At 39.0% G+C, this 24,580-nt stretch overlaps 1 protein-coding gene across 17 annotated transcripts in view; it reads right to left on the bottom strand.

The window, feature by feature from the left end:
* msi2b (musashi RNA-binding protein 2b) overlaps positions 1-24,580 on the bottom strand; it is a 318,932-nt gene that overhangs the window by 12,369 nt on the left and 281,983 nt on the right. For 7 of the 17 annotated variants that reach the window (XM_065280891.1, XM_065280890.1, XM_065280889.1 and 4 more), the window contains 2 exons: positions 10,123-10,302; positions 3,834-3,988 (listed from right to left, as the gene is read on the bottom strand). The exons of 3 other annotated variants lie outside the window; for them this stretch is intronic. In XM_065280891.1, the coding sequence (XP_065136963.1) occupies positions 3,834-3,988; positions 10,123-10,302 (335 nt within the window). The remainder of the gene's footprint in view (positions 1-3,833; positions 3,989-10,122; positions 10,303-24,580) is intronic. 7 more of the 17 variants (XM_065280899.1, XM_065280898.1, XM_065280902.1 and 4 more) reach the window with 2 other exon arrangements.

The following is a 24,580-nucleotide window of genomic DNA, read 5'->3' as shown; positions in this document are numbered from 1 at the left end:
TTTTTGGCTTTAATTAATTACAATGGAAAGAAGCGACGTCGTGTAATCCATCTTTTTTACAGTCTATAGTGCCACCTCAGCATCACACACCTCCCGCCTCTTTACCCATTTTCGGATATTCGTGAGTAATGCACGGTGACGCGCGGCCAAGATGGTGACGGGAGGCACCACCTACTATTGGCTTCAAAAACAATCTTTAGATACGTATGGGTGGCGTCATGTCCATCTTTTTTTACAGTCTACCGCCCCAGTGACAACTTTTGTACCTTCATGTACCTGGAGTGTGGCACAGCTTTGCACCTAAAAAATTCATATTAGTATCTCAAAGATACACATTGGTACCAAATGTATATATATCTGTACCTAAGAGGATCTTTTTAAAGGGTACTGCCCCAGTGACAGATGGCGTACATATTTTGACCATATTTTCATCGAAAGTGCAGTCTATCAAAGAACAATCTTTTGAATAATTTGATAAAAAGTATTTAAGTGTATGAAATTGTAAAGAATATTTACAGAATTATATCACATGATCATTTACATTCATGCCAACAATAACCACATTAATAGATTCATTAGACATCACAATTCATGCAATAAAACTCTAAAGCCAAAACAATTTTTGTCAGAAATCACAGATTCTCACTATGCAAACTGTGAACTTTACCAGTGTCAGGTGCTGTTTAAAACATTGAGGAGTCATTGAGAAGCATCTCAGTTTGTGTTAAGGCTGCAGAGGTTAACTGAAGCAGTAGTTCATGCCAGGCTAAGAATAAAACATCTTTCTGCCTCTAGAACATTGTCAATCGCTTGTAAGGTGTTCGGAGGATTTGGGCCCAACCTAAATTTCCCTGGATTTAGGTCAGAAAAACTCTATCTGAAGTCAAGCGCAAAGTAACATTGTTATTCTGAAAAATCCAGTTTAGATTTAATGAATGCCCAGTCTGTTTTGCAAACTGTACTTAAGTGCACGATAGAAAAACACATTTGGTTTTCTTCACAAACAAGCATTCAAAGCAAAAGTTAAGTTTTGAGTGGCGCGTCTTTGCACACAAAGGCTTATTTATTTTCAAGCAAACCTTGATGATTCCGGATGGCGGTTCGGAATATGGTCCGGAGTCTGTTATTCTCTCGGCGGCCTGCGATTTAACCCGTCTCCATCATCGACCCCCCGCGAGCCGGCCTTTGACGCTCTATCTCTCCATTGCGTTAAAGGTTAAAATTGAATGCATGGAAAAATAATGAATGCCTATGGCTTCAAAGGGCAATACAACATATTCTTATGACAGGGTTTCGCACAAGAGTTTATTATTGCCTTATTGATTTACATATGCACTTTGTGTGGGGGACCTTTCAAAGGCTGCCGCTGGTATGCCCATCATCTGCGTGAAAAATAAAAAAGCCATTGTGCGCAAGAAACAAAATACCGGGTTGAATATGAGAGACGAACTAATTGTGAGATTTCTGTCCTGCAGGCTGGCACATGAACAAAGGCACCCTGACACATCACACTGTTGCTGACAGCCGGTACAAGTTCACAGTTTGTTATTCTGAAGTTGACAGGAAGAGACAGAAATGCTGGTGGGAATGCAGAAATGTTAGCAATGCTAAACCCGACACTATCTAACTTCAGCTATTTACCAGGGCACCTGCTTTACACTAATGAGACTGTGATTTCACATTTTTCTGGCTGCGAACGAGAAACATTTTATAGAATAGTTCCTAATAATTAGTATCTGAATATAAAATATGCATATCTATCATACCTTTGGATCCATTTCAACATACTGATTTGTTATTTATGTATTACTCCCCTCGTGTATCATCTATTAGCTTCTTTTAAACTTCTTAGTAGTTGTATTAGAAATATTTATTGCTTTTGGAAAGATTTCAATGAAAAGCTTGTATTATTCAGCGGGTGCCTCCTTTGCTTGCAATATTTCATAGCATTAAAATGTATTCGTAATCTTCTTTAATCATACTCTAAAAAATGTTGGGTTGTTTAACCCATGGGTGGATAAATACTGGACAGAACCAACCTTAAAGGGACACTCCACTTTTTTTGAAAATATGCTCATTTCCAGCTCCCCTAAACATTTGATTTTAACAGTTTTGGAATTCATTCAGCTGATCTCCAGGTCTGGCAGTACCACTTTTAGCATAGTTTAGCATAATCCATTGAATCTGATTAGACCATTAGCATCGCGCTCAAAAATAACCAAAGAGATTCAATATTTTTCCTATTTAAAACTTGACTCTTCTGTAGTTACATCGTGATAGGCACATATGGCTAGGAACTATACTCTCATTCTGGCGTAATAATCAAGGACTTTGCTGCCGTAACATGGCTGCAGCAGGCGGAATGATATTACACAGTGCCCGAAAATAGTCCCCTGCTATTGAAAGTTACCAAAGGAACTATTTTCGGGCACTGCGTATAAAATATAATTCAAATAGGAAAAATATCGCAACTTAACTTTGGGTATTTTTAGGCGCAATGCTAATGGTCTAATCAGATTCAATGGATTATGCTAAGCTATGCTAAAAGTGGTAGCGTAGATTGCAAAACTGTAAAAATCATGTTTAGCTCTAGGGGAGCTGGGAAATAAGCCTATTTAAAAAAAAATAGTCCCTTTAAAGTTTTAAATAAACATATGCTGGATTGTTGTTACACTGCCAAAAAAAGGCCAAATACAGTCCCTCTCCGTCACTGAGGCGATACCCTTTTAAAAAGTACATCTTTAAGTGTTCATATTAGTTTCTCAAAGTAGAGGTCTTCACTGGTCCACATAGATCCGAAAATCCAAGGTCCGACCAGGAGACCTGAGCGTGTTCGGGTACAAAAGTTTTATGCGTACCTCGGACACGGGTCGGGTATAATATTAATGCCATCAGGTCTCAGGTCATTTAAAATGAATGTGTTTTTGCCGAACTGACCCGAGTGATTTCAGGTCTGAAAGTATCACGTGTGCCCCGGACATGAGTCGGTTATAATATGAGTGGCATCCGGTCTCGGGTAATGTGTTTTTGTCAAACAGACCTGAGAAGACCCAAACTATCTTGTGTGTATGCATCAAGTCCTTTTCCAACCCCTCCTCTGTTTGCCAAGAGCACTTGCGACATCGTGTGGCTGGCGTTAGGTTAATTTTCGTGGAGCCAGACCTGTCAATCAATTTTGAATGCACACTGTAGCGGTTACCTTGGTGTTGTCGTCAGATAACAAATGAAAATAAATGGAGCAGCGGGCCAAATTGGTTGCGAGGCCACCGGGTTTCTTTCGGTCTGACTGGTGCATGCGTGGCTGAAGATTGCGCACACGTCGTGGCGTTTACATTCGGGTCCAGTCGCGTTCAAAACATTTTCACTGGGTCAAATTATTTGGGTTTGTCTAAGGTTGGGCCTTTCTTTAAAAAACAAAAAGTTGGCAGTGGGTAAAAAGTGATTAGGGTCATTTTGGGTCAAGTACATTACTTTGGACCCAAAAAAGATTTCTAGCTCAATGTATATACATCTGTACCCAAATAGATCTTTTTAAAGGGTACCTCCCCCAGTGACAGATTGGGACTATTTTTTGATCCTTTTTCTGACAGTGTCCTCAACCATGGGTTAAAACCACCTATTTTTTTTTTAGAGTGCAGGCACTTTTTAGTACAAACACAAAGTAAGATTATTTAAGAAATTTCTGATTTCCCCCATAACCAAATGTATGGCAAAGACAAACTCTAAAACTACAGTAGCAACTACTGGACACTGAAAGCACTAACATAAGCCGAATGCAGAAGGTGGGACAGAGTGAAGATAGAGCGGTGAATGGTGTTGAATAGGATACTTACAGCAATGCTGTGTCCAAAGCCAGAGCCGGGCTGGGGACTAGCAGCGCTAATGTAGTTGCCCACGCCGGAGTCCTGGCTGGTGGGGCCGTACAGGTCAGCCACAGGCCCGGGGCTGCTGGCTCCAGGAAAAGCTCCAGGCCGGGGCGGATTGGTGCCTGCCAGAGAAGTGGCCGTGCCAACAGTAATGTGAGCAGAGGTGCTATTCAGGACTGCTGGTGTGTAGCAAGACTAACAAGCATGCACGGTACATAAGCAAAGCATCACACAACAACAATGCTATTAGGAGGCTGTGTGCATATGTCTATAGTAAGAGGTACTTTTAGTTCACCCAAATGTTTTAAGGAGATTCTGTCATAAAGCCTACATAAAGATAAGTTATTCAGAACAGAATATCCAACACTATTGTCTAGATTTAAGACTTTTAAAGTCATGTGATTAAAGGATTTTTTTATGATCAAAAGTCATAAGCCTTTGGAATTACACAAGGGTGCCAAAGTAACAGATTTTTGTATGAACTATTCCTTGCATATTTCTTTATTGTTCATAAAATGTATACAAATGAATCAATCATTTCTTAACTGGGCATAGACATATACACACACATCTGATAATGCATGCTGATACAAGGCAAGACCACTGTCTCATATGTGACCCGTTCTGTGAAAACCCAGCTACAGTATTTTTTGTATGTTTTTAACATCAAATCATCCTACATAATACAAAAAACATTCTGTGAAAATATAACCTTGATGTATTTAATATCGACTGAGTAAGGCCATGACTGAATTCAAACTTTGATGCTCCTAATCTCATAATTAGGTTATGAGACTTTAGCCTGGATTTCATAGAGAGGGTCACATATTTGCAGATGAAAGAAACATATGTGCGTCTAAACAGCACTCATATAGCATGCATGCCAACCGAAGCTCATGCAAGTATTAAGCAAGCACATAAAGCTGGACTGATGTGGTATGAAGATGTTTTTTGAGCAAGGTCCGAGAGGATGTTTTCTCTGAAGGGCCGTCTTGAGATGTTTAAGAGTTTAAAAGTGAAAATGAATCATTTCCTTGCAGGACTCTGTTATTACCATAACCTCATCCGCCCCGTTCACATCATCTCCCTTTCCCCCGATCTCATATCAAGTGCTCCACGTCTATCCTCCTTCAAATTTGACTGCCGGTTCTCCAAAGTCCCTCTCTGAAAATTGCATAGGGGATTTTGCCACAACACCCCCTATCTAATCAACACCTGTCATTGAGAAAGTGGTCTCTCTTTCTCTCTCCGTCCCTCTCCTCCATTTTTTTCCTTAAATATATGGCGGTGATTATCTGGCAGTTAGCCTCAGGGGGCTATCAGGCCTACCAGCAGCCCGGAAACCAGGAAATTGGTGAGGGTGTCTTGGGTAAAAGACGCTAAAGACTGAACCGTGCAGTTTCCTCACCGCCGCCACTGTGGTTTCGCTTCCGCAGAAACTGAGATTAGGCTCCGATTTCATTTTCCGAAATCAGAACCTAAACTTAAAAGAGCAGAAAACTGAGAAAATTGGATTAGGGATGGAGGAGCTTTTTTTGGGAGGGAAATTACACTTAAGACTAATTATATCAGAGCACTTGAGCCATAGCTGCTGTCATAAACAGATGACCTCTTCATTTTATTGCCGTCGAGAGGCAAATTAAAGAAAATAAAAACAAATGCATGAATTAAATTAAATGAAAGCTCTCAGAAACTTCGAGACCCCTTGCCGCGCCACGCTCATTTTTCTCCTACGCGCTGTTCCCTTATGACACTTCCATTAATAAGCGAATATTAAATCAAGTTCCTTCACAGGCAGAGGCCTTCAGCTTAGCACCCATTCAAGGAGGAGTCTATCATCGGGGCAGCTTCAAGAAGTCGAAAATATATCAGTGTGAATGGAAGGGCTAACGTGAGAGAACAAATATATTAGATAGGGGGCAACATGCCACTGCGGGTAAACCCGAAAGAGGGAAGCTCGCACCATCCGTCTGCTTTTCACACAAATGAGTACACACACAAGAGGAGAGGTGAGCGCTTTAGCAGCCTGAGCTCTCACTTCTAAATGTCAGTGCATCAAAATAGAGACAGCTACTTCTAGGGATGATGGGAAAGAGTGAACATATGCTGGTAGATCTGAGCACGATGGAGGATAGCTGTCGCTGACGTATGTGTAGAAGTTGCTTTTGATCGTAAAATAATTGTGAAATGTTCAGATCACCAAAACAAATATGCTAATGTTAAAGGAAAACACCACCGGTTTTCAATATTTTACTATGTTCTTACATCAACTTGGGCGAATTAATACATAGCTATCTTTTTTCAATGCATGCAGTTCATCTTTGCACAGCATGTCTTTAATGTGTTAGCATTTAGCCTAGCCCCATTTATTCCTTAGGATCCAAACAGGGATGAATTTAGAAGCCATGTTTTTCCTATTTAAAGATGGCTAGATGAGTAGTTACACAAGTAAGTATGGTGACACAAAATAAAACGTGGCAATTTTTAAGCGGATAAAAATGAGAACTATATTGAATGGCGGAAAAGCTCCCTTTTTGGATCTTAATGCTGCGTTCAGACCAGCCGCGGTAGAGGCGTCAAGCGTGATTTCAATGTTAAGTCAATGTAAAGATGCGTTGACGCCCATCTGGATTCCGCAAATGGCGATAATTGAGCATTGCCGAGGGTAACACGCGAGTTGAAAAATTTTAACTTTGGCGGAAAAACGCGCTGCGTTAACCAATCAGGGCTTGCTCTAGTAGTGACGTGATTACAGAAAGCGAGCAAAGTCGCAGAAGCCCCTCCCATGACGCAAATTTCTGCGTGAATGTCTCGATAACTAGAATTTCACATGTGAATAAAGCGAATAAACTCAAATCATACAAGTGGCAAACTAGTCGCGGTAGACGCGAATTTGACGCCTCAAATAACACAGTCTCACCCCATTTCGTCAATATTTGACGACACTTGACCATTCGTCAATATGTGACGCGGAGGGTATACCTTTCGCGTCATTTTTTGACAAACTGGGGACTTCAATACTATTACGTCCGTTGCATTCTCTTCTCCTATTTTCTTACCAATTTCGCGTCGGTTTAGGGTTAGATTACGCAAAATTAAACCGTGTACGTGAAATTAAACAGTGTACGCGAAATTAAACAGTTGTCACCTGGCGTTGGGGTTAGAAACAGTTGTCACCTGGCGTTGGGGTTAGAGTTAGGTTTGGGTAGGGATGTCATTATGTAAATCTAACCCTAAACCGACGCGAAATTGGTAAGAAAATAGGAGAAGAGAATGCAACGGACGTAATAGTATTGAAGTCCCCAGTTCGTCAAAAAATGACGCGAAAGGTATACCCTCCGCGTCACATATTGACGAATGGTCAAGTGTCGTCAAATATTGACGAAATGGGGTGAGACTGGGTTGCCTCAAACGCGGCTGGTGTGAACCTACAGTAAGAAGTGAATGGGGCTAGGCTAAATGCTAACACATTCACAACGCGCTGTGCAACGATGAACTGCACGCATTGAAAAAAGATAGGTTTGTATTATTTTGTATAAGTTGAGGTAAGAACATAATAAAATATTAAAAAACGGTGGTGTTTTCCTTTAATATTCATTCATTTTAAGGTAACGAAATGTATAACATTGTAATTAATTGTAATCTACAAAATGATAAAAACATCAGACTGTCATACTCATCCAATGTATCAAACTGTATTTCATTAAAGAGATAAACACTATGACAGATTAATTACCAAAAGGATAAAATGTGAGGATGGTGGGCAAATGTAATGTAAGCATAAAGAGACTAAAAATAGGAGGGTGTCCAACACAGTCTTCAAGTGTAAGGCTGTTAACAGGCTTCCCCGTGTGTTAACGCTTATCTTGAAATGGTGTCATCACATGAGTTTGATACACAAGTTATCTAGATCACAGCATTCACACCTAAAATCAGATGATAAAATGCTTTCCGCAATATCAAATAACTCCATTTTAAGAGACACTGGTTAGCATTACATGCTGAGCTATGGCAAAAGACCTCCGCTCACTATTAAATTCACTCTTTTGTATCTTTAGAAGCCATCAATGGTTGTGTTCATTAACAGAGCAGGAAATTGTTTTTGTAGCTTGATGATGCTTTGAAAATCCTTTATGCACATTACCAACTATTATAGATAAAAAAAACGTATGCACAGTGAGTCTATTTAAAGAGATGCAATCATTTAAAGATCACTCTAATAAAGAAAGGTAAAGTGTTTGAGTAAAGCAAGTAAAGGATTAGTCCATTTTCTTAAAAAATCCAGATCATTTACTCACCAACATGTCATCAAAAATGTTTGTTTTTCTTTGTTCAGTCGAGAAGAAATAATTTTTTTCAAAGGAAAACATTCCAGGATTTTTCTCATTTTAATGGACTTTAATGGACCCCAACACTTAACAGTTTTAATGCAGTTTAAAATTGCAGTTTCAACGCAGCTTCAAAGGACTCTAAATGATCCCAAACGAGGTATAAGGGTCTTATCTAGCGAAACGATTGTCCTTTTTGACAAGAAAAAAATAAAATATGCACTTTTAAACCACAACTTCTCGTCTATCTTCGGTCCTGTGTCGCGCCAGCGTGACCTCACGTAATTGCGTAAAGGTCACGTGTTACATATATGAAACGCACATTTGCGGACCATTTTAAACAATAAACTGACACAAAGACATTAATTAGTATCATTCCACATACAACAACATCAGAACGGTCCTCTTTCAACACACTTGTAAACACTGGGGCGGAGTTTCGCATTCGTCCTCTGTGACCTCTTGGCGTGATGACATATTGCGTGAGGTCACGCTGGCGCATAACAGGACCGGATCTAGACGAAAAGTTGTGGTTTAAAAGAGCATATTTTTTATTTTTCTTGTCAAAAATGACAATCGTTTCGCTAGATAAGACCCTTATGCCTCGTTTGGGATCATTTATAGTCCTTTGAAACTCCGTTAAAAAAAACGGTTAAGTGTTGAGTTAAGTGTTAAGTATTGGGGTCCTCTAAAGTCCATTAAAATGAGAAAAATCCTGGAATGTTTCCCTCAAAAAATATAATTTCTTCTCGACTGAACAAAGAAAGACATCAACATTTTGGATGACATGGTGGTGAGTAAATTATCTGGATTTTTTTTTAAGAAAATTGACTAATCCTTTAAGTATATCTGCTTATGATGCTAGGAAATATAATAACCGATATGCACCGATACTGTCAACGTTCCTAACATTCCCTACCTGGAATACGAACAAAAAACATAAAGTCTGTAATGGCCGCTGATTCAACTATACCTTAATGTCTGCAGGACAATTTTAGTCATAACCCTTTGATGGCACTTTTCTCCCATTTGCGAAGATCTCACATATTATTACAACTGTATTCTTTGAACTACAGGCTGCTGGATGTAAAGCGAGCCGTGCTGTTTTTGAAATCAAGTTTAGTGAGGCGCTACATTAAGCAATAACAAAAACGATGCCTCTGAATGTGCTATCAGAACAAAAAGTTTTCATGCTCCATGCTACAAACTCTACTCCATCTTACTCATAACCAGTAATTATTTTTAGTTTAGTGTCCCCAAGAAGAATATTAAAGTTATTCGGACACTCAAAATGTATATTTCATTGCATTTGATGCAAAATCACCTTGGATAATTCATGCAATCTAATGCAAAGACATTCATAAACGCTTAATTGGTGCCAAAATATCCGAATCCATTTTGGGCCCTTGCAAAGTATGTATGCCAAACAGAACAAAAATGCAGTAAAAATACATAATGCACGACTCTAAATATATGAATGGGTGCCCAATGGTGCAAACTAAGAGACTGAATTGACTTACGGCAAATGACTTTATACTTATGTATATGAAATAAGATTGGATATCATTTATCATAACGCCAGCAGGCTGACAGGTGAGTGTTATGGAGCCAATGGGCGTGAAATACATATATACGTCTGAAAGCATTGCACCGCACGAGATATACGCATGGTTAATTGTACGAGGACTGCAGCTTGCCAAGACATCTTAACAGTACGTGCACATTAGCGAGCACGTATGCACACTCATGGCTGCTGGCTCCCTCAGATTGCTTTTATCAAAGCTACGAACATGCAGCGCACATCAAGCAACCTGCAAAGATGCACGAGTTCCTTTCCTTCTCTCTTTCTTGTTTAAATGAATGGCAGGGTGATGAGTCAACCGCATGAATCAAATCAATCATTGAATGAAGGAGAGGCGGGTACACACCTGGGCTCTTATACTGATCCGGGCTGGCCAGGTGCTGGAGAGGGGAGTTGCAGGCTGATGTGGCATGCTCGCTTTGCAGCAGCTGAGCCGCCTGGGGACCCAGGGAGCCATAGTCCGCAAAGGAGAAGGGGGGTGCCCGTTGGTCGCTTGGCGAGGAATAGAAACCGTAATCGGGGAAGCCTGGGAGATACAGTATAGGGGAGGAGGAGGAAGGGGGAAGGAGGGGAGTGGGACTCCGTCATTGGGGGTTTTTGCATAGTAGGATTTTGCATAGTAATATCATGAGGCAATGCTTAACATCTGACTTGCAAGGTTTTAAAATGAGAGATGATGAGTTTGCATAGCGACTTGTTTCCATCCTTAAACAGTGATGTGAGACTGTACATATGTGTGTGTGTGTGTGTGTGTGTGTGTGTGTGTGTGTGTGTGTGTGTGTGTGTGTGTGTGTTTGTGTGTATTGGAGACACAAATTATGACTGGCCAGCCACCTACTATACTGTATACTACGAAGTCTTAAGTGTGCTGCCCGATGATGATGATACTGCCACAATACAAGTGGGCCCACTTAGGTTTTAAGAGGATTTTGGAAATCCGACTGACTAAACATCATAGAAATTTTTATAAAGGAATGTTAAGTATTTGAAATCCTAATTACATTCATAACACATATAATAAGGACAATGTGAATACCTCTCTCTGCGTGGTATTCTTGGTATTTGGTTAAAACACAATTAACCAAATTACAAAGCAGGTAGTGAATGTCAAACAAGAGATAAGGAACACGACATTTAAAATATGTGGATGTTGAATTTACAAATCAGCAATAGAATTTAATTACATTTTTTATGCATGAGTGTTTGTCAATCTGTAAGCTATTACAACATTTCAAAAAGTTTCAAAATTATGTACAGTTGCCACAAAAAGGATTTGCACATAGTGAATAAATGTCAATGCATTAGATCAGGGGTGTCAAACATACGGCCCGCAGGCCAAACACGGCCCACAAAGGTGTCCCAAACGGCCCGCATGATGATTTATTATAAAATATGAAATACAGTACTGTGCATATATATATATATATAAATACAGGAAATATGTACAAAAAAAAAAATTCTTAGGACTAAATGTCTTCTTCAGGCATTATTCAGTCAGTATTTAATGTGACATCTCTTGGCACTAAACACATTATATGAGCGTTTTTAAGCAGAATGAAGTAAAAAGATTCATTTCTTTAAAATGAAAAATTAGGATTTAATTTTATTTAGGTTCAAGAGATCCTGCAGTCTCCTACTATTGCTCAAGTGGAAGGGGAGTCAACCCTACAGTAAAAACTTGACACATCAGTTTACATTTGTATAAAGTTTTTATACAACATACACATTTCCTGTATTTTTTGGATGTATTCTATTTAAGAGACTGAGAAACAATTAAATGTGATAACTATAACATTGCAAAAACAACTAATCTAATTCTGGCATGGTGGCCTAAGACTTTTGCACACTACTTTCCATATTTTAAAAATCCTTTAAGGTGGGACGGGGTAGTTGGTCTGTCTAGTTTAAGCATAAGGTATAATTCTGTTACGGTTCCATACAGAGGAAGTTCATTTAACTCTTTTCAACCTAAGACCAGTGGGTTTTTACGGATGTGAATTTGTGTTTTTGTACAGTATGAGTATGTTAATGTTTGTGAGTTTTAACAGAGCCGTGTTTTTTTTAGTGTTCTTGCTAATTATTTTGTAGTTTGTTTAGTTAATGTTATTATCACTATTATCATCATCCGTCCCTGATGTTATTTTCCATCAGGGCCTCAACCTAAAATGAGTTTGACACCCCTGCATTAGATGGTCGGTTTGTTTTTTTAAGAAAAGTTGTTTGGCCTAAACTGTTATTGGGTTTAAAATGATAACAGATACAATTCTCAAATAAAGCATTAGTTAATGTTGTTAATAAAAAAACACCTTTGAAGGTTGTCATGTTGTCTTATTTTATACCATGGTCTGTTTAAATACTTGATTCTGATTGGCTGGAAGGTGTGGATTAAAACTGTTTAATGCACAGGTAGTTCCAGTCAGTTTAATTACAGTTAGAAATAATCTGCTACTATAAACATTGGTAACCATAGTAACACAGTTACACTTGCAGAGAGAGCGAGCGAGCGAGACATAAGTGCATCTCTCTTTAAAGTGCGCAGGTTTTATTTCAGCACTACTTTATTTAAAGCGGATGGAGTGCGAGCCTTAACTTAAAAATGACTGTCATTTTTACCCGTCTGTTAAAAAAATTACACTGTAAACATTAATTACTGCTTTAACTTGGCAAATAACCAAGGTATACGCGGGATAATCCACGGCTAGCCATACATTAAAGGGTTTTAATGCACTTCGCAGAGACAACCACCCTCCGCTACGCGTCGGGTGGTTCTTCGCCTCTACGTCGTGCATTAAAACCCTTTAATGCATGGCTAGCCGTGGATTATCCCTTACATATTTGTTTTAGCTTAATTTGTGCCTCTCTTAATATGTTGGTCAGTTGAATGTTAATTAGATCCAATCCATGTTCAGTAAAAATAATTTTATGCAGAAATAAACTAGCTAATAGACCAACTGTATAGTATTGTATACAAGTGTTTAATATCGGTATCGGCATCAGCCAGAAGTTGTCTGTATAAATCTGTATCGGCCCAAAAAAATCCTATCGGTGCATCCCTAATGTAAATTGTTACTGTTGTTTCAACTTAGATGTGTTATCTTGACTAGTGAGAAAAATGTATAAAATAAAGTTCAAATAAGTTAAGCTACTTCAACTTTATTTTATAAGTTACAGCAACTCATCACATGTCAAGATAAAAAAACAGGCATAGTCACAAATGCTTAATTTTGAATATTAAATGCCGCTTTACTGAAGTGTCCAAATAATTGGGGCCACTGAATTTTTTTTTGTCGAATTGGCAAAATGTTGCCAGTATATACATAGAGTAAAACAAGAGGAACTGCCATTATTATGCGCAACCTCAAGACTCATGATATGAGATAACCTTGTGTTTGAGCAGAACACTTAAAAATCGTCCTGCTTCCTGAACTGATACTATGTAATTAAACTGAGCTCCTCCTGCACTGCATGCTGTTGTTATAGAGGTAAAACGATAAACTTTAGGGAAGAGCTCACACACTCCAGTGTAACTGTTTACAATTAGTCAATATAGACCCTGTGCTAATGTTTTATATCAGATAAGCACTCGGCCCAGAGACTGCGTCTCATTAGAGCAGCCGTGCCGAGCTACTATATTCGATTCTTCCTTCTCCTATTCCTTAATTAGTTTCAGAGGATCCCATATACACACAGTCAAACAAATTAGGTCTACAGGAGCCTATATTTAAGAAGCACTGGGGGAATAATAAAGAAATATAAATAAAAGAAAGAAAGCTTGATTGTGGGCCACTGATCTCTCCGTGAAGCTGTAGACGTGAGCTCTGCGTTGACCTTCTCAAATGGCTCATTAATTATCCGGCTCCAGACTCGGGTTGCTTTTACAGTGACCTCACCCGAGTCATATCTACAGTCTGACAAGCAACAATGGTAATGCACGAAAGAAGAAACCTACTTTAGTGTGAAAAGCTTTAAAAAGATGCTTACGATAAATGAACGGGAAAACCCTCTCCTGCCAGTACCTACATTCCCGAACGCAAATAAATCACGGATGCATCCCGACGGTCGAACACTTTCCCACTAACTGCGCAAAAATGAAGGAACTGCCGGAGGTATGCTCAGCATCTGAAGTGTTTCAGCTGTCTTAGAGGAGAGGAAAGCCCACTCCAGCGCACACATCTTTAATCATTTAAAGAAAGCAACCAGAATTTATGCACTTAGGCTGAATCCATTTTTGATGGGTCCGTCTAATAGATGGGCGTCCTTGAGGTTCAAAGGGAACCCTGGATGCGCCTCTTAATTAGACGAGCTGCCATTCCATCCCGTTTCCCCTCGTTCCTCCTAATTAGATCTTTAACAACAAACAAATGAAGACCTTTTACAGGCGCGAGCAGCGTGGCCTGCGTCATCCCCGCCAAGTGGAGGCGGAGGGGGGTTGCGGGGACGTCCCTTTTGTCTAACGCTCGCCGGCCCGCCACGCACGACAATGCTCCGGTCCTGCCGCAATCTGCATAAATATTCCACCTAATTTCACCACGGGATGCAAACTACGACACATTACGGCGCTTACAACAAACACACCTGGATTCTTTGTTTGCATTGACATAGCAAATTAGACATGAAAGCTGTTCGTTTTAATGTGGTGGCAGGAAAGGTCTTACCTAATAACAGCCTGCAGAAATTATGTTTATTATCCAGGTAGATCACATCCTATCTGAAGCAGAAACACCAAATAAAACGCAGTTAAAAAGCGCCCATTTACCATCTATAGAGAAAGCCATCTGGCGGAATAGGACTGCTTGATTACCTTCGCCGGCTAATTCTCTTCTCCGAGCGCATGCAAATGATTCACTTTGACCGAGTGGAAGTGTGGAACGAGAAAAAAAGTGGAGCTAAATTAAACACTGGCGTTTTTAAACATGAAAAGTTGCCACAATAATGGCTCCTCCACAATGTTTTACACTGCCAATCACTTTGAGAATAGCACTCATGTTTTATGCCCCGGTGAATAACTTTGCGACGGAGCGAGGATGCTGAAAAGCATATGTGTGTTCTTCCATTAATAGCCACGTTTTTTCGTATGAATAATTCTGTAAACCGCAACCCCGCAGTCGAACAAAATCAAAAGCTCTTTGCTTTCCCACAAAAACATATACCGAACTCTGTGATGGGTACCCCTTCACTCAAAGAGAAATCTAATTACCCTATAATGGCAGGTTTGGGGTGGGGGGAGCGTGCGGATTCGTTGACAGGTGATAGATGCGCAAACTCACTTCCACCGACTTGATGAATAGTTTGTAGAAACGTGAAGCACTTGTTCGAGATGGGCGTACGCCAGCACCTTGTCTATTCATCATTACGCCTCTGTGCGTGCCGCAGGGGGCTTCGAACACACTCAGAGGTCGTGTCTGAACAGCTGGGAGTAGGTCATCCAGATGCGCCTTTGTCTGGGCAACATCTGCACCCGGCCCAGACCCCCCAGTACGGGGAGGGACGGTGGAGCGCCGTGTGTGTGGTTGAACTCAGAATGGATGCACTCTGGAAGGCCGTCAAGCGCACCATTACAAAGCCCATCTGGGTGCTTCAGTGATGTTGCTTAGATGAAAGCACTGGTTGCTCCCCTTCAGTTTTTTGTTATTATACATAATAACCGTCAGAACACCATCAAGAAACAGATAACTACATGAATACGTAAATAAAAGGGCTCTTTTATCAGCTGTTTTGTGAACAGAGAGCAGCAATTTGTCATTTTGTCACACAGCATTGAAGGATGGTTTTCTTTTTTCCAGTTGCGATGTACTGTACTGGTCGCATCATTTCAGACAGAAATAAGATAAAAAATTGACAAAATTAAGCTTGATACACATAATAAAATGTAACCCAAAAATTCAGCCGTTTAAAGGTGCAGTGTGTCCTTTTTAGAAGGATCTCTTGACAGAAATACAAAATAATATATAAAACTATATTATCAGGGGTGTATAAAGACCTTTCATTATAAACCGTTATGTGTTTATTCCCTTAGAGTGAGACGTTTTATCTACACACACAGAGGGTCCCCTTACATGGAAGTCGCCATATTGTGCCACCATGTTTCTACCGAAGCCTTTAAAGGACAAACTGTGGGACAAAGTTGTCTCCGACAATGACGTGATTGTCCATGGCAGCTACCGTAGCTTCTCTATGTGTTTCAAAAGCGAGGGTGAGCCATTGGTTGCAATTCACAACCTCACCACTAGATGCTGCTAAAATTTACACACTGCACCTTTAATTAACCATATGAAATAATGCTACGAATTTAGAAATCTTACATACCTTGCCTGTGTCCGAAACAGCCCCCTATACCCTTAAACAGCGCACTATTTAAGGGGACAGCCATTTTGTAGTGGTATCCGAAATTATTTAATCCCATAATGCACAACAATGACGAGTGTACAACCACTGTGCACTTAAGGGCTAGCCGCTACCCCTTCACTGTCAGGTGCGTGGCAAATGATCTCCCGCATCTGGACACAAGACGGCACCTGCCATCTCTATTAGTCAACTAATGTAGAGAAATATTGAACGTGGGTATAGGGGGCTATTTTGGACCATTGAGTGCAAAATATGATATGCAATATTTATGTTTTGTTACTGTTAAAGAGCACCTATCGTCCGATTCACGATTTTACATTTCCTTTTGTGTGTAAGTGTGTATTAGTACATGTTAACGATATGCAAAAGGTACAAAACCCAAAGTAAACGATACATCTCCAACGTAAATCTCTTTTCTTGGACTACAACAAACACACGGATTGTAGGCAACAGTTTACTACCTGGGATTGGTGACGTAGACAAGACCAACATTATCATAATTCCTCCCGCTTCGGACTCAGCCTGTAAGCTAACTACTGTTAGCATTGCATTGTGAGCGAAACATGGTAAGGAGCGTCACATTTTTGAAGTATTCAGGCCAATCGCAACGTACAGATTAGCAGACCAATCAAGGACCGTACAAAATCAGAGCATTTAAGGAAAGCAGTATATCTGGAGCTACAAAAATGTACGGTATGTTGAAAATAATGTGTTTTTTACCATAAACCACGTAAACACATTGTATCATACCAAATACAAAAAAAAAAAAAACGTTTTTAGCAATAAAATAGGTGCACTTTAAACAACACACTAAAAATTACACCTATGAAACTGATAGTTTTGGTATTGAATCACTGTTTAATTAACAAAACAAACAGTACATGTAAATGCCCTCTGGATGGTACCACTGTACTGTAAAGAAATCCAAAAACAACCAAAATCCAAAAACGAAAATTCTGTCATTATTTACTCATCTTAATGTTGTTTAAAACCTGTGTGTTTTGAATAATAAAGAAGATATTTTGATTAATGATGGTAACAACACTTGACGGTACTCATTGACTTCCAAAGTAGGAAATACTATGGAAGTCAATGGGCACCATTAACCATGTGCTTAACATCCATTATCAAAATATCTTCTTCTGTGTTCAACAAAATGAAGAAACTCATACAGGTTTTAAACAACATTAAGGTGAGTAAATAATACTAGAATTTTTATTTTTAGGTAAACTTTTCCTTTAAGCAGTCATCCTAACTTGGCTAACACCTAGCTAGGAGCTAAAATCTCGACTAAGATGTTCTTCTGGGCAAACAAACTAAAACAAAAAATAACCCAAAACAGCAAAAACAATAATAAAAAGAAATTTAATAAGCTTTCTGAGATCAAGACTTCATTTAGATTTAGGTCATTTAGGTTTTGAGAGCAATTTGCCAACTCTAGTGCAATCTTAGTTTAATTTACTCCCAACTTCAGATAACCTTCATTGAAAAAACAAATCATTCTAGGAAGTTCTCGAGATGAGATATGTGTGACACTGGCACAAAATTCGGTTTCTTCGGGCAGAAAAGTGTAAAGAACAAGAAAATGTGTTTGCATTGCAATTTAACAGCGTGTACAGTCCGAAGGTGGGAATAAAATTATCCGCTTTCCACTGTGTGGATCAGGCTCTGCGCAGTCGGAAACGTCTCACACCTGACCTGTCAGCAGTCTATTACCACAATTAGCCTGCTGATGTTAGCGAAATACTGCCATTTACCAAATCTTTTCATAGGGGGGACGATGGAAAAGCTGACATTTCGCAATGTGACTTTCAAACACTTTTTAAAAAAAGCTCAAGGACCACGGTCTGCCTTAGAAATAGCTTTTCACACAATCATCTACTCCAGGCAGAAATGTCAGTAGCGCAGAGAACGGAAAAAGGGAATCCGACAAAAACGCAGACGACTTTCCATAAAAAGCACTGACCCTGCAATTCCATACTCACACACATTATGTTTTATCTCCCAACCTCTCAATCTCTACCATCTCTCTCCACTTGAATCAAATCTGCAGCACTCTTCCCTCCAACAAATCCTTTACGACGCTGTCAATAAACTTGTCAAACGCGACTCTGAATTAGGTTTGAAATTTCCGAACATCCACAATTAGCTACCTAATTTCCACCTATGTCATCTTTAAAGAATTACAAGCACCTTTTCCACCTCCGGAGAGCGTCGTTTTCAATTCAAATATGGTCTTTTCTAGTCATATATTAGAGTAATTATCATTACTACACGTCCCTTCTAGCTAGAGCTGCATTTCATTGTCTATACGCACGCGACAGGTGAAAAATCCTGATGGTTTCAGGCCGAGCTTTCGCTTCTTGAAAGATCTGAGTCGCGGCTGTCCGGCCGCCAGACGGCGAAAACACACATCTGTCTTCATCACGGCCGTGACAGACAAGTATGAAGTGCGTTTCATATTTGCAGCATGTGCGGCTAGCACCGCAGAGACGGACTGGCCTAGATTGCACCTGCGGCCTGAGGAGACCGCAGCGAATGAAGCCCACAGCTGCAGTCCAGTGGCTGTCAATCAGGATACGACCGCTAATGGAGAGTGACACAGGTTCTCTGTGCTGCCTGCTTCTCTAACTTACACACACACGCAGTGTACTTTAGCCTCACCGTAGATGAAGAGACTGCGAGAAGGAAGGACAGAGTCCCTCCCCAGAGCCTCAAGCGGCACATCGTCCCTGGGACCCGGATGAGCAGAGGTGCTGAGGTTGTCAGGTTTACATTTTTAGGATGTGCTTTTGTGGGATGTGCAGTGTCAGGTTTTGCATCTCCTGTGAGTCATCTTTCTCATTCGCCAAAAAGGACATGGGGTAATGCCATAATGTCAATCAAGTCACAATAAGTCAGATACCGTTACAGACTTCTTCTGATAAGAGTATAATTAAGCTTAATGGGTATAAATCAGGGGTCCTGTGTGAAGTGCCCGCCAAAGCACATTCTATTAATAGTCTCAATTGTAATATTTATTTATTACATCTTTTTCATATTAGCTAGGCTTGATTTACGTATGTTAACATTTTAAACAATAATAAAACATATCAACAAGTAAAATAAAATAAAAATGTTTTGAGTAGACTATATCAAAAAGTATCCCTCCAGATTGTTTTTTCAATTGTGATAGCCCTTGCTCACAAAAAGGTTGGAGACCCCTGGTATAAACACTGCAAAAAAATGACTTTCTTACTTAGCATTTTTGTCTTGTTTTCAGCAGAAATATTTGAAAATTCTTAAATCAAGATGTATTATCTTGATGAGCAAAATGACCTAAGAAAATAAATCTAGATTTTAGACAAAAACTATTTAAGTGAATTTGTGCTTAAAACAAGAAACATTTTCTGCCAATGGGTTGAGAAAATTTTGCTTAAATTAAAGATTTAAGAAAAAAGAAAACTTATTTTTTTCTCACCCCACTGGAGATATTGTTAATTGTTTTAAGTTTAAATTTACTTGAATTGTATATTTTTTGTCTATAAACTAGACTTATTTTCATATTTGCAAAAAAGCATCTTCATTTAAGAATTTTTAGATATTTTTTACTGAAAACAAGACAAAAATACTAAGTAAGAATGTCATTTTTTGCAGTGAATGAAGGGGTGCACTGCAAAAAAATGATTTTCAAGAAAAAATAGTATTTTGTCTTGTTTTCAGTAAAAATATCTAAAATTATTAAGATGCTTTTTAAGGAATAGAATGAACCAAGAAAATAAGTCTAGTTTTTAGACCAACATTTTTTAATTTAAGTGATTTTTTGCATAAAACATGCAAAAAAATCTGCCAATGGGGTAAGCAATTATTTCCTGATTTTAGTGTTTAAGAAAAATTTTCACGATTTTTTGCTTACCCCATTGGCAGATTTTTTTGCTTGTTTTATCCAAAAATTCACTTAAATTTGATACATTTAGTCTTAAAACTACACTTATTTTCTTAGGTCATTTGCTCATCAAGAAAAAAACATCTTGATTTAAAGAAATAGTCTACTCTTTTGCCATATTAAACTATGTTATTACCTCAACTTAGACAAATCAATACATATCTTTCTTTTTTCAATGCGTGCACTGTACAGCGCATTGTAAATGTGTTACCATTTAGCCTAGACCCATTCATTCCTATGGTACCAAAAAAAAAGTTTTCTTTTGTGGCACCATACTTACTGGTATAACTCTTCATGTAACAGTCTTTAAATAGGGGAAACACGGAAGTGTTTGGTGGCTTCCCTGTTTGGAACCATAGGAATGAATGGGGCTAGGCTAAATGCTAACACATTCACGACGCGCTGTACAGTGCACGCATTGAAAAAAGATAGATATGTATTAATTCATCTAAGTTGAGATAATAACATAGTTTAATATGGCAAAAGGGTAGACTATTCCTTTAAGAATCTTTTGATATTTGTACTGAAATCAAGACAAAAATACTAAACAAGGCATTTTTTGTTGCAGTATGTGCTTCGGCTATCAGTGTGTAACTTGTTTAGAAAACAGTTGCTTAGAGTTTAAACGTGCCATCTAGATGGTGGTGTGCTTAATCTGTAAAGTTTCAAAAGACGATCATCTTTTCAAATGTTGAAAGAGATTAAACACTGGAGCAAAGACAGCTTCCTCTGAACCACTTTGCGGGTCTCATTTTACCTGCATTATCATTTAGTCAGAACAAAAGTGGCAGATACAGTATATTACTTCACTTCAGTGTTTCCCATAGGCCTAATTGCACACATACGTCGAGTGGATGGGTGAAAATAGAAAACTAATACATGTTTAGATTGGTCGTTTTAGGATGAGGCTGTACTAGGATGTACTTCTGTCAGGTGGATGTATAATGACAGATCTGCCCTGATGCGGTGATAACAGACTTCAGATTCATCCGCGCAGAGTAGCGCACACACATAACATTACTCCACAAACAAATATTTCAATTAGAGATGGCGATATAGAGGCCAGAGTAAAGGACTGCAGCTTTAACCTCCTAAGACCTAGATGTCCACATATCTTATGATATTGACATCACATTTTTTAGTTGTTTGCGTCATAATACTTAATTCTGTGTAACTGGAACCTGTTGTACACAAACGTGGACAATGACACTGCTTCATTTTCAAAGAAAAATATTTGGTATTATATTTATTGGTTCTTCCTAACCCCAAAAAAGCTGGAAGAAATCAGAAAAAAAGGAAAACCAAAGCTCGGCCTAAGGAGGTTAAAAAAAAAAATTGTATCCAAGATCCCAGCGCAAGATACAATAGAATTGTTCCCATTTCTGCTGTTAATATTAAAACATATGTACCAATGTTGCACGTTTTCCCATAACAGTCTACAGACTATTTCTGCTCAACCCATCATTTAGGTAAACTACTGCATTCGACTAAAAGATACAAATGGGTCCAGGAGGAGGCAGAAGAAAAGAACGGTTAAGAATGAAAATATAAATAAAAAAAGGCAAAAGAAGAAAATATAGGCTACTTGTGGTGGGAGGAATAAAGACTGAAATAACAAAAGTACAGCACAGTAGGTTGCACTATATGATATCATAAAAATATATAATAAAAAAGGGGGATGATATAAAATACTGCAACATAAAAGAGGACACAGTATATCTTTGAGAGGAAAAAAGATAAGAGTAAGGTACACGACCAACTTCTCGTATAAGTGTAAAAAGAGAGAAACATGACCTTTAGGTCCAACACCTCACTGCAGACCAACACATAAACAGGGGCAAGTTTGTACTGTAGGTTTAACATTATAAAACTATAGACCACTTATAGCAAAGTGTGATTTTCTGAATGACCCGATGCTGGTAAAAAGCTATTTGATGAACATAGCATCGATTTTTGACGGATGTGGCGTTAAGCGGCTTTCGCATTTGAGCTTCTCAATTGCTATCCAAAGACGATGTATTTAACAGGTCAAACTGAGATAGAGAGACCACACCTATCATGGCGTCGATGTCAGCAACCCATCTCTGACCGTTCACATTACACAAACCGTTTATCTTAGCTAAAGTATGTGTGTGTGTGTCATTTACTTTATGACATTATCGCCGATAAATAACCATAAAACGAAGCTTCTCTGGATGACTCAGCTCTGTGAATCGTCAGACTTTAAATAACCGCATTATAATATTAGATCAAGAGCAGGTGGAGAAAGAGTAACAGCCCTCGGGTGATTGACGGAGATTATGAACTGAGGTGAAGATAATCTGCAAGGCCGCCCGTAACGTCACCACTTCGCTACATCAACACACCGTATTCTGGAGCCCCGGAGCGCGACAGCTCGTCTGTCAGACCGGAGCCTCTGACTTTCTCGTACCCTTGCCGGCAGGTTTGCGCAGGAGTTAACTGACTGACAGTCGGCACGCAAACACATCTCATCCTCCGCCTAGCAGCAAATGCACGCGCGGCAGGGGTGTATAAATTGTGCTGCGTAATGGAGATCAGTTGGGTAATAGATGATGAGGTTCTGGGAAAAGGTCAAACTTAAATGTCAGTGCTCTGTCTCGATGGCTTTCTCACTTCTGTCACAATGCAGCCATGAAGTGACTCCATCAGTCACAAAAGAGTGCAAGTGCACCATCAGCTCAAGACGCCAACCGTGGTGGGGGGGTTGAAAGGGTAGTGAAATAACTACAGTGGGCTGCTCAATTCGCTACTAATAAACCTGCTTCAATGGTCCAAAAAAGTTTCCTCACCAAAAACACAATATAATTCAAATAATTTACATGCATTTATGCATTTGGTAGACGGGTCATTGACGAAAACGGTTTGGCAAGATGAAAAATTCTAAAATCTTAAATAAAACTTGTTTTAAAAGCATGCATCAGGTTTTTCAATGCACATGGTGTATTTAGGTTAATTTTATGCAATAAAAAATTACATTTGCACAATTTTTATGAAAGTTAAGACTGAATGGACCTGAAAATGTCAAATGGTGAAACCGCCAATCGTGCAAAAGGATGAGAAATATTTTATATTTTATCCACCTTAATGGCATGAAAGCATAATCGTAATTTTTTTTATATATCATTTTATTAGTTATTACTAAATGTAAATTTTAACGTGTTTTGGTAATATTTGTCCGGACATATGCAAAAACAGCTATGTTTACTAAATAATCTTTGACAGTTGATGTAAATATTTATGGAAAAAAATCATATTACACTAAACTAGATTATTATATTTTATTCCACTTTTTTATGAATATATTTATATTTTCATTTAAAAAAATACTACTAACATCAATTGACACAGACCGGTTACACCACATTGACATTTTTGCAATTATCCCCCAAATATTCTTTCAAAATGAAATAAAAGCAGAAATTTTAGACTTGGTCCTCAAAAAAGAGAATGTATGCAAGTAATCTATAAATTTATTTTGAAATTTTAACCCTTTTACATTTAATTGGACCATACGGACACAAACTAATTAACGTCACGTTGTTGACCCAGACACTTTTATCTAAGGTAAATATCTAAGGTATTTTGTTAATCAGGGTGTTTGCACCCTGGGAATCGAACAAATGACCTTTGCACTGCTAACACTATGCTCTACCAACTGAGCTACGTGAAAACTGACCAAAACAATAATACAAATTTGAGAGACTTTGTACGTGTAGGTCATGTATGCGCATACAGGAAAATTTTGTATGTAGCCCAGGAGATGCATCGCATTTTCTTACAATGGGTAAGCATCAACGTCTGTGTACTAGAGGTCTTCACGGGTCCATTTAGCTCTGGAAACCAGAGGTCCGACCCGAGACCCCAGCGGGTTCGGGTCTAAAAGTTTCACGGGTGTATCAGACACGAGTCGGGTATAATATTAGCGGCATCGGGTCTCGGTTAATTTAAAATGCATGTGTTTTACCGAACGGACCCGTGAAGACCCAAACTATCTCTCGTGTGTGCATCAAGTCCTTTTCCAACCCCTCCTCTATTTGTCCAGAGCGCTTGCAATATCGTGTGTCTGGCGGTACTCCTCGGGTTCGGGTAAAATGTAATTCGGATCATTTTGGGTCGGGTACATTTCTTAGGACCAGAGAAGGTCCTAAATGTGTACACGTAAACAAATAGAACTATGCTCGTACATCATGCGCGTATGCTTGCATACACATAAAACAGACTATACTTCAGGCTGTTCACCAAAGTTAATATTCAAACAATAGTCCTCACCTAATTAATATTCATGAGCCAGGCCTTTAAAGTTTATAATGTAGCCCTACTGCACTTTAGATCTTTCGTACAAGATCTAAAAGTCACATTTATAAACGTTATAATGCCAACACCTAGGATGACTCCTCTGACAACTATGACAACAAGCTGTTTACGAGTCTAAAAACGTGAGCACTGCCTGGGATTTCTCATGTAGCTCTCATTTCAAGCTCAGAGTCTCCTGCAAACAAGCTTGCCATAATTC

The sequence above is a fragment of the Paramisgurnus dabryanus genome, chromosome 8 (genome assembly GCF_030506205.2).
Source record: "Paramisgurnus dabryanus chromosome 8, PD_genome_1.1, whole genome shotgun sequence".
NCBI lineage: Eukaryota > Metazoa > Chordata > Actinopteri > Cypriniformes > Cobitidae > Paramisgurnus > Paramisgurnus dabryanus.
This window is presented reverse-complemented; position numbering and strand designations above follow the sequence as displayed.